Consider the following 13132-nt stretch of genomic DNA (forward strand, 5'->3'; position numbering starts at 1 on the left):
AGCATCACCACTACTTTGCTAAGCAATAAAAGTACTTGACCCCTGCTGGGGTCCTCTATCAATACAGGTAAAATGTTCAGCGAAACTGGGAAACAGACATTGCACTTTGACAGCAATCTTGATTTGGAGCTTTTTTATCATGACTTTTTTGCAGCTGTTTTACCATGACTATGACACAGCTGTTCAAAACAATGTAAATGTGACAAAAGAGGTCAGTGCTTTCTCTTACTAACTCATCTTCAACACAGGTTCTTGGCTTCCATTACATTCTGCATTTAACATTCCAAATAAAGCTTCATAATACAAAATATTTTATAGCATATAGCTATCAGATACTGAGTATCTCTAAAATATGTCCATTATCTGTTTAAAAAAAATCATCTTTCACTTCCATAACAATATAGCGTTCTGCTATTTTCACATGGCAGTGGAATCATCTTCACTTGATCAGTTCAACCTGATTTTATAGACTGCTTTCATTTTCTGAGTTATATACACATCTGTTTTATAATTCATGCATAATCACAGAGTTGTTTCCATAATCTACACATAGAGAGCTATTAAGGATATATCTTTGAGAAAAATAAACATTATTGCCAAATGAATACCAAATGCATAAGACTTACCACAACTTTTTCTTTATGAGCTTTGACTGTTGCCCCAAACCACTGATTTGTCTTAAACTCAATAGGTTCCCTGGTGCCATTGACTTTAATTTTCCTGTTGTCTGGCAAAGAAAGAGGCGGTATGTTGACAGCTTATTTTAAAAAGTATTATGCTGTGAATTACAGATACAAGTGAAGAGACTAATGGATATATTACATTGCATCCACTACCATCATCCTACCAGCTTAATAGGAAACGGACCTTCTAGTGTCATTTAAACTTCTTACTGGTCAGTGGAAAACAGCTTAAATTCACATGTGAAAATTCAAAATAATTACACTTAAACTTCAGAAAAAAATACAAAGGACTGGAAGAAGAAACCCTGTGTTTCCCCCCCGAAAAAAAAAAAAAAGTATACCTGGAATTTATGATGAAGAATGAACAAGAATCTACAAAAACAGGTGAAAAGCCCTAAAAAGTTTTCTCATGCGTGGTAGAAACTTTCCATGTAAAAAGCAAGTTCCATAATCAGTTTTTGTCAAACAAATGACATTTCTTAACATGCTTATTCAAAGACCGACACTACGGATAGCAAAGGACTTTTAACAGAATTACATATGTACACACTGTCACAAGAGACAACTTCTTAATGTTGCTTTACATACACTCTTGCAGATGTCAGCATAAGAGAAGCCATCTGGGCAAAGACTCAGGCCAATTATAATGCATTTCAGGTTTTAATAAAAAGCAGACATCCCTTCCTTTCACCCTCAGTTCTCTGAAGTAAACTGATTTCCCATATGTTCATGAGCTATGCTCTTCCCTTACCAGTCATTCCTAATGAACTTCTCAATTTATACCTAAGCAGGGCATTACTCCTTCCCCCTTGTATCTGCATTCCCTCATGTTTGTTTCTGGTTCCTATCAGGAGTGATTTCACAAGAATCAATCCTTTTTATTCACTCTAAGTGATATAAAACCATATACCGTCTACTTTGGAATGTAGAAAAAAAAAGTAATGTGAGATTATCTTGTATGGATTTACATATATTTTTTAAAAAACTGAAGAAAAATGCAGCTGATATAATTGTCACCTTTAAAAAGCCAACACTTCCTGGGATTTGCCTGACAGGAATAAAGGAGATGATATCTGAATAGTTTTCTAGGATGCTGGATCACCAGTTACCTCAGCTCGTGGTAACCTCATACATGTTACAGATATAAACTGAATTAGAAAGAAAAATGTAATACATTTGGAGAACAAGGGTACTCTATCTCTGTATTTTTCTAATAAACATGAAAGAAAGTTGAATGAGAATGAATCTGTGAAAGTCCGAAAGTCTCTGAGAAAACATCTTCCTTCATACAAATATCTGTTTCTGTGCTGCACCAATTACAGGAGCTAGTATGGAAATCCACGCTTAGAGAGATAAGAGAGAGAAATTTCAGGAATATTCAGATCTTAAAAATACGGGAAGAATAATTTAAAATCACTCTGAAAGTATTAGTTTTAAAAATACATTTTATTTAATTTAGGCTTAAACTTTAAGAGTGTGGGAGACAGCGACTTTGACACACTGCATTGTAGGAGCTGCCAGCTTCTACCTAGTTGTTGGCAACACCGCTTTTGATTATTTTTTCCAGTGAAGTGAGACCCTTTCAAACTTTAAAGGTCTCTTGTTTTTATTTTTTTAATGCTCCAGCAGATCTGAACATGATCGATGTCCACAGGTGAGGTCTTGATAGAAACAAAGCTTTTGAAGCTTGAAAATCAGCCACAGTCAGCCTACAGCAGCCAATGCTAGCCTGGCTCTCAGGATACTCACAACCAGTATTCTAACTTAAAAAGAGCTTACATCTTCAATCAAAACAGCAGACTTGTCTACTGGCAAACTATACTCAAATTTGAGAAGATGTTAGTCTTCAAAACTAGTACCACCGTTTGCAGGATTTATAAAAACCATGGCTGAATTTACCAGTAGATCTGCAAGAACTGTACACACACCTCCCCACCCCGCTTAGTGGCATATAGTAAAGTATGAATCCTTCATCATGTGGCACAGGATTTTCATTATAAAATAATTAGCAAAATATCACACACACCCAAATTAATAAATAGCTTTTTTCCCTAGATAAATCTCTTTTGGCAGAAATTCTCTAATCATCACCTTTGTTCAGGATCCTTGCTGGAGCGTTGGAGCCATATTCCTAGTTTCTGAGGTTATGCCTTAAAATACAGTTTAGCCTTTTGTATGTAACAACCATTCAGTATTTCAGATTGCTGTGAACCAGCTACTGCTTCCCCTATAACTTTATCAAAATGAAGCTATATACACAATTAACTTGTCTGAATACACATGGACTAGCGTTACTGTGCCCTGATTGTATTCCATTAGACTACAAGGTTCTGAATGGTCACTGTAAATGTCCACTTCTGAGCTAGTCATTCACTTACAACTGAGGGCAGAGCTCTCCTAAAGCAAATATCTGAGAAGGTCAGAAGAACCATGACCTAAAAGTACATAAATTTTTTCACCCACTGTAGATAACCAAGGATGACCAACTTAGTCTAGACTCAGACAAAAGCTATTTGTTTACTCAGATAAATCTCAATCCAGTTTTCAAAAAAAAAACAAAACAATTTGTTATTTCTGTCTTTGGTACATCCCTCAAAACTGTGTTAGCTAAGTGTTTCAAAAAACAACATGTTTGTGTTCTGGCAACACCCTTATATGACACGGAAATATCTCTCCTTGTGTTATTTATGGGGATCTGAGGCCCACAGGCTATGTCTATACTGTACCTTACCCACACACTAAGCTATAATTCTGTGAGCAGCAAAAACTTGGCTTGAATTCAGGTTGCATTCAAATGTCATCTTCTCTTCTGGAGGGGAATGCCTGGCCCCTTTTTAGGAAGGAGTCCAGGCTATCTTGTATCACGATACGTGACACTAGGGCAAGGATAGCTAGAATACAAGGCAGCAGCTGGGCTGGGCACACAACGCCTGAGCCTGTCCACGGAGTGGTCCAGGGAGTGCATGAGTACCAGCTGGATTGCTTCAGAGCCAGCCCAGGAGCTGTTCCACATGGTCAACAGTCTGCATGACTCGCAAATTTGGCTTGAAACTCAGCCCTGGAGTCAGTCTTAATTGTACTGCCTAGGACTGTATTGCAGGCTAAGGCCCAGACAACCAGGAGTATGCAAAGCAGAGAGATGTACAAGGATAAATGTAGGTGCAAGGACATCCTTAAATTGTATTTCAGCAACGCAAAAGCATCTCATTTTCTGCTGCAGGAGCCAAGACTCCTGTATGCTGTTGGTACTGCCCCACAATCCAGCTTCAGAAGCAGCTCTGGAGATGGTGAAACCTGATTGTCAAAATCAGCATTCCTTCACCTAGTCTTTTAGACTTGAGATACTTAGGGGCTACAAAGGGAAAAAGGCCCCTTAAATTCCCAAAGTAATAGCTGGACAAGTAGAAAAATTTGAATTCAGACAGTAAAAAGCAAACATATGTAAGAACAACAGTGCAGAGATTCATTTTTAGGAATCAAAGCCTGAATCTGGAGCAAGTGTTAATGCAAATCCATCATTTGCACACTTTAGACTAAATTTGGCACTTTCTATGGGGATTGGTCTCCTCTCAATCACTGAGTCAGCACATTATAAACTGTTTAACAGGCATGAATCAAACATTACTCTTACAAATATTTCTTTGTTGTAGTAATCAGGATCTGCATAAGAAACAGATGTATATGGAAACACTGATAGTGGCCCATTGTGATTCATTCAGCCCTTGAAAACTAGAAGTAAAAAATGAAGCATCTATTATAATTTGAAAATACTCAAATGAACAAAAGCAAATCAAAATATTTTAATCAAAATTAACACAGGAACACAATGCTTCTAATCAAAACAACAAATTCAGCTATGTAATACACCTGCAACTCTTTCAGGTAAGTTCTCACCCTTCAGGAACTTCGAAAAGTATTATCTTTACTTGCTGCGTGTGGGTTTGCCTGTATGTACTGGATAAACGCAGATGGCCATTAATCAGGCAGCTGCAGCAGGCTGTTACACTCTGCCCTCTAATCCGTGCCTACTCAGACTATATCCAGGATGGCAAATCCCTTTCAAATACCTGTTTGGATATATGTGTATATCTGTGTGTGTATGTATCTATGCACATCCATACATATAAATAAACACAGATAATATAAAATTTAATATATATATTTCATGTATTTATAAACAATAATACGTACGCAGAGTAGAGATGAACAATCACCTCAACCTATCCATATTTATATAAAATGGGAATACAAACATATAGAAACAACAAACATTTATATTTATATAAATATATACAGGTCAAGGAAAGTGAATATCCCCCTCACATGCAGACATGCAGCAAAAGGAAAAGAGACAACAGACAAGTTGCAGTAAGGGAATTTCTGATGAGATATAAAGAAAACACTTTTCACAGTGAGGGTGATGAAGCACTGGAACAGATTCCCCAGAGAGGCTATGGCATCTCCATCCTTGGGTAGTTTCAGAACTTGGCTACACAAGGCTCTGAGCAACCTGATTTAACTTTGAAATCAGCCCTGCTGCATCGTTAGGGTCCTGGCTTACAGGAGGGAAGAGAGAGGGAAGGGTTCGTACTGGCATACATGGTCCCGTATTCTAGAAGTGAGGGAAGAGAGGGGATCTTGTCAACCCTATCACCATGGCAGAGTGGTATCTTTTTGGTATCACTACCATAAAAGATTCCAATGATACCACCCATTACTAAGCAAAGGTAAGTCAGTAACATTCACGGAGTCATTGATATTAGAGCCTCAACAGAGAGACAGAACACAAATGCAAAGCTAAAGACTATGATCTAGGGAACCAAGTCAAGCAATTGCTTTCAACATTAATGCTGGGGGAAAAAAGACTCCATAGTGTTTAGAGACAGTAAGGATATGCAAAACCCTTGCATGATGAGAATAGTGGCTTCTATTTTTAGAATTATCTGATTCTGCAAACATCTATTTAATTTCTGTCTTTTATTGTGCCTTAGATGCTATTCATACGAGTTATTTTAATTTAATAGATCATATCTAGAGAGCTTTATTTGGACTTTCATTCCATGAATCAAGAAAAAAAGAATTATCAAACCCAATAGGATTTTTTCCCGAAGTATAATCTGATCAAAAACAAATTAAGACCTCAGGGCTTGAACTAACATAGCTAAGGGTATTTTTTCCCTTCTTTAGATAAGGCTGAGACTTATAAAAGAAACTCACGAGGGTCTCTTATAAATCCGAATGCTACAAGTGAACAATGAGGCTCCAGATAAGGTCTTACTGGCATAGTGGACTGAAATGTGTCAACATTTAAAAGTACAATAAAGTTCTCCCTCAGCACTTTCTCTAGAGATGCAAATTCTGTTTTATAACAGGATTCTAAGTTTTCCCTAGAATCCTGCCATCTTTACAGCTAATGATTTTTTCATGTAACTAAGCCTCCAGAGCCCCACAATACATCCCTTCCTTATACAGTACTTGGGTTCTGTTACAATCAGCTCAACTGCTGGCCAGATTAGCTCATGTTTTTTATCAACTGCATGCTTGGCCAGAACTGATCTACATCCCCTTCCCCCGTTTCTCTTCGGAGGCTGTTCAAATTTTCTCCAGCTAGTTTAGAAAAATATAACCTGTTTTACTAAAACTGGTAAAGTCAACTGATAGCAAAGACAACACCCCAGAGCAAAGACAACACCCCAGTGAGTTCTGGAAACTTAGGGGAAATGGTATCTAAAATTCTGCCTTTTGGAGCTAATTTAAAACATAAGAACTTCTTGCAGTCTGTTAAGTATTACAATTAAAAGTGACCATTATAATGAGTTTCTGAAATATGAACTATTAGCTCTTTACCAGATTTCAAACGCAATAGTGTTAAACTTCAGGGGACATTTAAGTTTGCTTCTGGCTGCAAGATGCTTTGAGCGGTTCAGAAGTTCCCCAGTTAATCAAGCGGGGAGAAAGTTTTCTTCATACTGCTCTCCTGCTACCTCTCCTGGCAGCTGAATGGAAGAGCACGCAGCTTAAACAAGGACTTGTAACTCTACCTCAATGTTAAAGCAGAAATTGTCATTATGAAATGAGGTTTACAATGAAGAAATTGAAAAGGAGAACTTAGCTTTGTGTAGGTAAGAGAGGAAAGACAGATCACAGCTCTTTAATATAATGCCAATGCTTGTTCCCCTGTCCTCTCATTGAGTTTCAAAGGGGTTTTAAAAAAAAAAAAGTTTAGGGGTTGGACTAGATGATCTTTAAAGGTCCCTTTCAACCCAAACCATTCTATGATTCTATGAAACGTATCACAGCCTTACACTGCAATGCAACAGGACAGCTTTACAGAGCAGGGAAACAAGGGAGAAGAGTCTCTGCCCTTCAGTCCCTATCTCCTGGAGTAAGGGGATACTAAAAGCCCTTCCATTATACTTTATCTCAGTTCCCTGCTGCAGTGAAGCAGGTTAAAGCACCAGTTGTGCTCGCAGGGGCAGTGCTTTCAGCTTCTTCCCAGAGTCTTGGCCCCACTGCCCAGATTTAGGGAGCTTTAAAGAACTGCAAACATGAGACTGCAGACTCAGTGCTGTATCAACAGCAGGAAACACGCAGAGTTCCTGCTAAAGCTCCTTCTTGGCTGGAGGCCATATCACCGGCCAATCCATATGGGAATGTCCAGTTACATGACTTGCTTATGGATGGGTCAGCTCAAATCCTACAGCATGGCAAAATTTCATCTTCCTTCCCTCCTCTGCCCTCCGTCCCATGTCAGGAGCAATATTTCATCAGTAGGATTAATTATCGATGTTAGTTTGCAAGTAAAGTACCTCATTGCTTTAGAAATCTCTGGATTAGCTGCTATGAAGAACAGAGACGGGTTATCTGAGAAATTAGTGACAACCTGGGAGAACTGCCTGTAGAACAATTTCAGTTAGGTGGTATGACCTTTAGGAATGGGGTGCAGATACTCCTGCACCTCTATAAACTCTAACTAAGCCATCTTCTCAGCAGAGTAGTTTAGCCCACACACACTTCCACATGAACACAAGTTATGCAGCTGCTCATAGCACTCAGACCAGCTTGGGCATCCTAACATTTGCACAGTGCCACAGAGATGATTTCAGGAGTAGTCTTGGTTTTGAGTATGAGTGCTAGCAGTAAGGAACCCAGTCTGTGTTTGACAGCTAGAACATGGCACTCGGAAGTAATGACACATTTTTGAAAGTGTTTTCATAACTTTCACTGGGAATTGAGTGAATACTGAATGTTCCTGTTGAGCATATGTTAGGAAGCAATGCAATGTCTACTCCCTCATGTGATCTTAGTTTCTGAGAAAAAAGGAGCAAGAGCGCTTCACAAACCATAAGGATTTGTCTTTTGTCATGTAAAGCTTGGATGACACAAAGAATAGAGTTTAGTCCTGAGTGTCACAGCCTGTGTGGTGGCGGGGAGGTTAGCTGCACCTTGCCAGTGACTCTGGGTGCAACCTTTGCAGTGTCAGATCTCTGATCCTTTGGGGAACATCGCAGTTGTCTTACACAAGTGTCAGGAGGTCAGGTCCAGTTAGGCTTAGCATTTGTATTCTCCCTTCAGGACTCTATGGCATGCAGGATATTTTCTTTAAACTAAAACTTTAGTTATTTTAAAAATAGAAAGATATTATTCACAGAGAAAAAAACCCAACTCTTCAACAAAACAGCCTTTACAGGACCAAAGACCATCCTATCTCAGCACTTACCATCATAATATTAACCTAAGCAAGCCTAAGTTTTTCACTAAGGTGTCTATCACTTACTTGGTTCCCTCAAATCACTTTCTGAACAAGCACCCCCTCTGTCTAAGGCAATATTACTTTACAAACTCAACACATTATTTTTTCCTTCCTTCCCTTCCCTGACTCATGAGCATGCTCTTGTTCATCACTGCATCTTAGCAAGCCTTAAATGCTTGTGGAGAGAGATTTTGTTCTTTTTTAGTTTGTTATACTTTACAGCCCCATAACAAGGCATATCTATCCATTCATTCAGTAAATATCTCAATATCTGTAAAATACAGGATAACTATAAATTAGTACAAAGCGGGTCCACACCGGTAACACTGTGATATTCAAAAATATCCAGAATCTCGACTGAAGCCATCACAGAATACTAGTCAATGTCCTCACTGTTTTCATTTAGTAGGACCGAGATAGTAATAATGTTAATACAAATAACATCAAAGCATTTGCAAATGAAGGAACCCTTCTTGAAATTAGGTCTACTGCTCTTGTGGAAACGGTGAAATGATCTGTACAGTTACGTATGAGTCTTACCAATTAGGGGCCCACTTACACACTTATTTGTGGCAGCAAAAGTCCAAATAACATCCAAGTGCACTGTGTGTTCCCTCCTCAACAGCAGAACATAACTTGCATTGAATGCAACATACCTGAGCTTCATTTGTGTACCCAGTGCTCAGAAATGGAAGACGAGCCCTCATGCTCATACATACTTTAAGCCAGTGGTTTTCAACCACTTGGATTTGTTGATCTCTTGAATTTTTATCTTATAGTGGAAATTTCAATGTTTCTGTGACCTGCAGCAATTTCACATATCTAACTTTGGATATGGTATACATGAATCTGCTTTCCTTTTACAAATTCTTTAGAATTTAGAAGTCCTCCATTGAACTCTCATGGCTGAAAAATACTGATTTAGTAAATTCTTTATCTATTTGTTGGGTCACACTGCCTTTTAAGTGTTACATTATACTCTCCCTTTCTTTCTAGTTCCATTCAATTTTTACTTCTGATCTTAATTAAAAACGCTTTCAATTATTCAGCAGTTTTGTTTCTTTTATTGTGCTTAGTGAATCCAACTGAAAGGGCTGATATTATTCCATTAGAGTCAAGAAAAAAGTACTTAAAAAAGGAAGCTTTTTATGAAAATGCATCAAAATTAAATCTTCCAGCTCGGAAGCAGCATCTGTAGTTTTTCTGTTTTGTTTCAGAAAACATTCCCAAAGCTTTCCAAGACTTTTAGAAATCTCCTATAAGGCATGAAGCATTAATCTTTAAAATTAAAGCTGCTAGAGCTGAATTTGCAGTCTTCTAACAATTACCGTGTGTTTTTGTTTTGGGAGAAAGGATAATCTTGTGGTTAAGGAACCGAAGGAAGAATTAAAAATCTTGAGTCAGTTACCAGTATCATCACCAAATTCCTTTATGATCTTTGACAACCCAGACTGACTTTTTTCTGTTTATCAGGATAAATATAAAAATGGGAATAGCAGCATTTCTAAGTGATGTTGCAGGGAGAAGGCACAGTGAGTACAAGGTGCTTGTACAAGAAAGAGGCATAAACTGAAAATACCCCTCATATTTGCTAAGGACTACCTAAGTCTCAGTAGGCATGCAATAGCCAAAGGCTTCTAAAGGAACTGCGTGTAACAGGCTATTTGAAATAGTATCATCTAGGACAGAGCTCATGTGGACTGCTCTGTTTGAGGCAATAGTGGAAAAGATGGAAAACCCACTCCTCTAAGTAGTGTATTTTGGAGAGAAAAAAACTGACACGAAATATACATCCATACTTCAGCAAGAAGAGTCATGCAAGAGTGGAGATGGCCTTTATGTTGTTGGCAATGAAGAATGGGTGTTGGTACAAGCTATGCAAACCTTCCCGGGGTCCCTGTCTATGAGGGCAGCTGGCCATTGCTGAATTGTGTGAAATGACACCTTTACTGCCCTTGGTACTGGAATTAGACAGCTAATGATAACACTGCTAAACCTGCCTATACTGCAGTCCCTCCTCCAAGTACAGTGCATTTATATCTACACAATGGGCTCTCTCTGGCTGAACGTCAGCTGTCTACAGGTCAGGCATCTATCCAGAGGACAGGAACAACCGTCTCAGGTAAACTGAATGAACCATACTTTGGAGATTCCGAGCCGAATAGTTGTGTGATACAGTCCAAAGCCTTGTTGATAATACTTACTCATCAGCCTGTGTTTGTGCCTTTATATAATAGACATAGTATCTGCAAAAGGACAGCTCTCCCAACGGTATGGAGTTGTCCTGAGTCTCTTTAGTCAACTTTTCTGGAGTTTCTCACAGGAAAGCCAGATGTCCTTCTAGGTTTCCTCACTAAGTTTTCATTCATTTTTCAAAACGTCCCTTCAAAATGCAATGGAATTTTCATTTGGCCTGTAATTTTTCTATTCAAACCTGAAATCAATTTGTATAGATAATATATTCCACTTCTGTTACATGAACTATCTAATCATAAGATGGAAATACAGGAATAGTTCCTAAACTGGTTTTATTTTAAAGATGTACACTCAGAGCATACTACAATAAAAATAATGTATGCATACTGTCTATATCTGTACATTCACATCTATATATAACCATATGCTGTACATAGTATTACATACCCAAGTAGCCACATACACATAGAGGAGCTCTCTCTTACTCTGTTTTGAAGAATGCCCAGCATGATGGGAAAGTCATCCTGAGTAGAGTTCTTAAACACTAATAGGATGTGTGGGTGGCTGGAGCTGGAAGGGGGAAAGAACTGCACTGCTTACTTGCTACATTTAAGTAAGCTCTTCTAATTTAATTTGTGCTCCCAGAAAAAAACTGAATTGTATTGTGTTCGCATTTAAATAAACCACAAATGTTAAGATTAAATATAACCTCAAGAATCATAACTTTTGCTTAATGATTAAAATGTCAAAGTCTGCCTAAATAAAGGAATCAGTTTTAAAGTCCCTGCAAACACTAGGTTTAAATTATTTTCAAGACCTATAAAGAGACAACAGAAAACATAAACAGCATGAACAGTTTAAAACGTGTGTTCCCTCTAATTAAATAAGAAACATCTGTCTTGGGATTTTGGAAGTGGATATAATCTATCCACATTGTGCCTAAATCAGTTTGCATCTAGCTTCCCATATTCTGAAATGAAATTCTTACTTTCTGAAAATAATTAAATAAGCATGCCACACGAGGTACTTCATCCATCTGAACAGACGGAAAACTCCTTGCTGAAAATAACAGTAAAGACTAGCAATCCTGTGATTTCCAGGATTCAGAGAAGCATGTGAGACATGGGGTTTGGGGGTTTGCCTTCTGAGCACTCAAAAAAAAAAAAAAAAGTATTTTCAAAATGAGGAATCTGCCACAAACACCTTTCACGAAAGCATGAAGATGAACTACGCACGGATCCTGGAGGTCGTACTCCTGTTATTTCTTTGGGGACCATTAAACCCTTCCCTGCAAGCGCACACGCATACGGACTCCCAGGAGCGGGATTTCTCCAGCGACCTGCAGCTGCCCAGACCACAGCGACACAACTAAAGCGAGCGCGGAAGAAACTTGCGCCGAAGGGGGACCTGAGCACAGCAGCGCGACACGGACGGCGCTGCGGCAGGCGATTCAGCGGTGCACTTACTGGTGTTATCGAAGGGAATCTGCCGGCACTGGGCGGCGGGCCAGGCGCAGTGGTACACCGCTCCTCCTTCCACTATGTCTGGCTGCGTGGTGTTGGCTTTGGGAGCTCCCACCAGGACACTGACTCTGCGAGACACACCGGCAAGTCACCGGGGCGGCGGGGGCGATCAGGACCGACGGGCGGCGGCCGCGCCACGGCGGACCAGGGGCTGTCACCCGGGACGCCGCCGTTTGCCCACCGCCCTCCCCAAAGCCTCCCCCACGCCCGTCGGTGCCCCCCAGCCCCGGCCGGGCAGGAGGGGCGGCCCGGCGGCGCTCGCTCGGGCACAGCCGGGACCCCGCCGCCCCCCGGGGCCGCGGGCGCCGCGCTGAGGGGAGCGGCCCGCCCGGCCCGCCCAGCCCGCCCGCCGGCGGCGGCACTCACGTGCTGGGGTCGGGGATGTAGAAGTCCACCGAGTAGCCGAAGTAGCTGCCCGGGGGCCCGCTGTACACCGTCAGCTTCTCCTCGTCCAGGTTGAAGGCCACCAGCGCCGGCGCCCACAGCACCGCTGACAGGAGGAGCAGCGGGCACGGCCGCTGCCGGCGGCGGGCGCGGCCGGCCCCGCGCCCGCGGCTGAGGCGCAGCATCCTCGCCCTCTCTGCGGCAGGCTCCCGCTGGCAGAGCGGAGCGGAGCGGGGCTGAACGCAGCTGCGCGGCGGCCGTGCGGTGCCGCGGCGGTCTGGCTGCCGCCGTGTGCTGGCGGCGGGGCGGGGGGCTGGCGGGGGAGGCTCGGCCCCGCTCACCCCGCCGCCGCCGCCGCCGCCGCCGCGGGGCGAGCCGCGCTCGGGCGCCCCCTGGCGGTCCGCGCCCGGCGCCCGTGGCAGGCAGCGCAGCGCAGCGCGGCGCCCCGCGGCTGTCGGCGGCCCCCGGGGGGGCGCGGAGCCGCCGTGAGGCCCCGCCGGGAGCGCGGTGGCTCGGCGGGGAAGCTCTTCTACGAGGCGGCATTTGAGCCCGAGGGACCCCCCGCGCCCCCGGGCTGTGCGTGGGCCCCGCTG

At 41.8% G+C, this 13132-nt stretch overlaps 1 protein-coding gene across 1 annotated transcript in view; it reads right to left on the reverse strand.

Annotated features, from left to right (window-relative positions):
• ITGA8 (integrin subunit alpha 8) overlaps window positions 1-12820 on the reverse strand; it is a 119972-nt gene extending 107152 nt beyond the window's left edge. Inside the window, exons 1-3 of the mRNA XM_087775784.1 lie at window positions 12522-12820; window positions 12099-12223; window positions 627-727 (exon numbers count right to left, since the gene is read on the reverse strand). Coding sequence (XP_087631910.1) covers window positions 627-727; window positions 12099-12223; window positions 12522-12724 — 429 coding nt within the window. The 5' untranslated portion in view covers window positions 12725-12820. The remainder of the gene's footprint in view (window positions 1-626; window positions 728-12098; window positions 12224-12521) is intronic.
• Window positions 12821-13132: the final 312 nt, after the last annotated feature.

The sequence above is a fragment of the Nipponia nippon genome, unplaced genomic scaffold, assembly GCF_047370975.1.
Source record: "Nipponia nippon isolate SJK-2023a ecotype South Korea unplaced genomic scaffold, ASM4737097v1 scaffold_1, whole genome shotgun sequence".
Lineage (NCBI taxonomy): Eukaryota > Metazoa > Chordata > Aves > Pelecaniformes > Threskiornithidae > Nipponia > Nipponia nippon.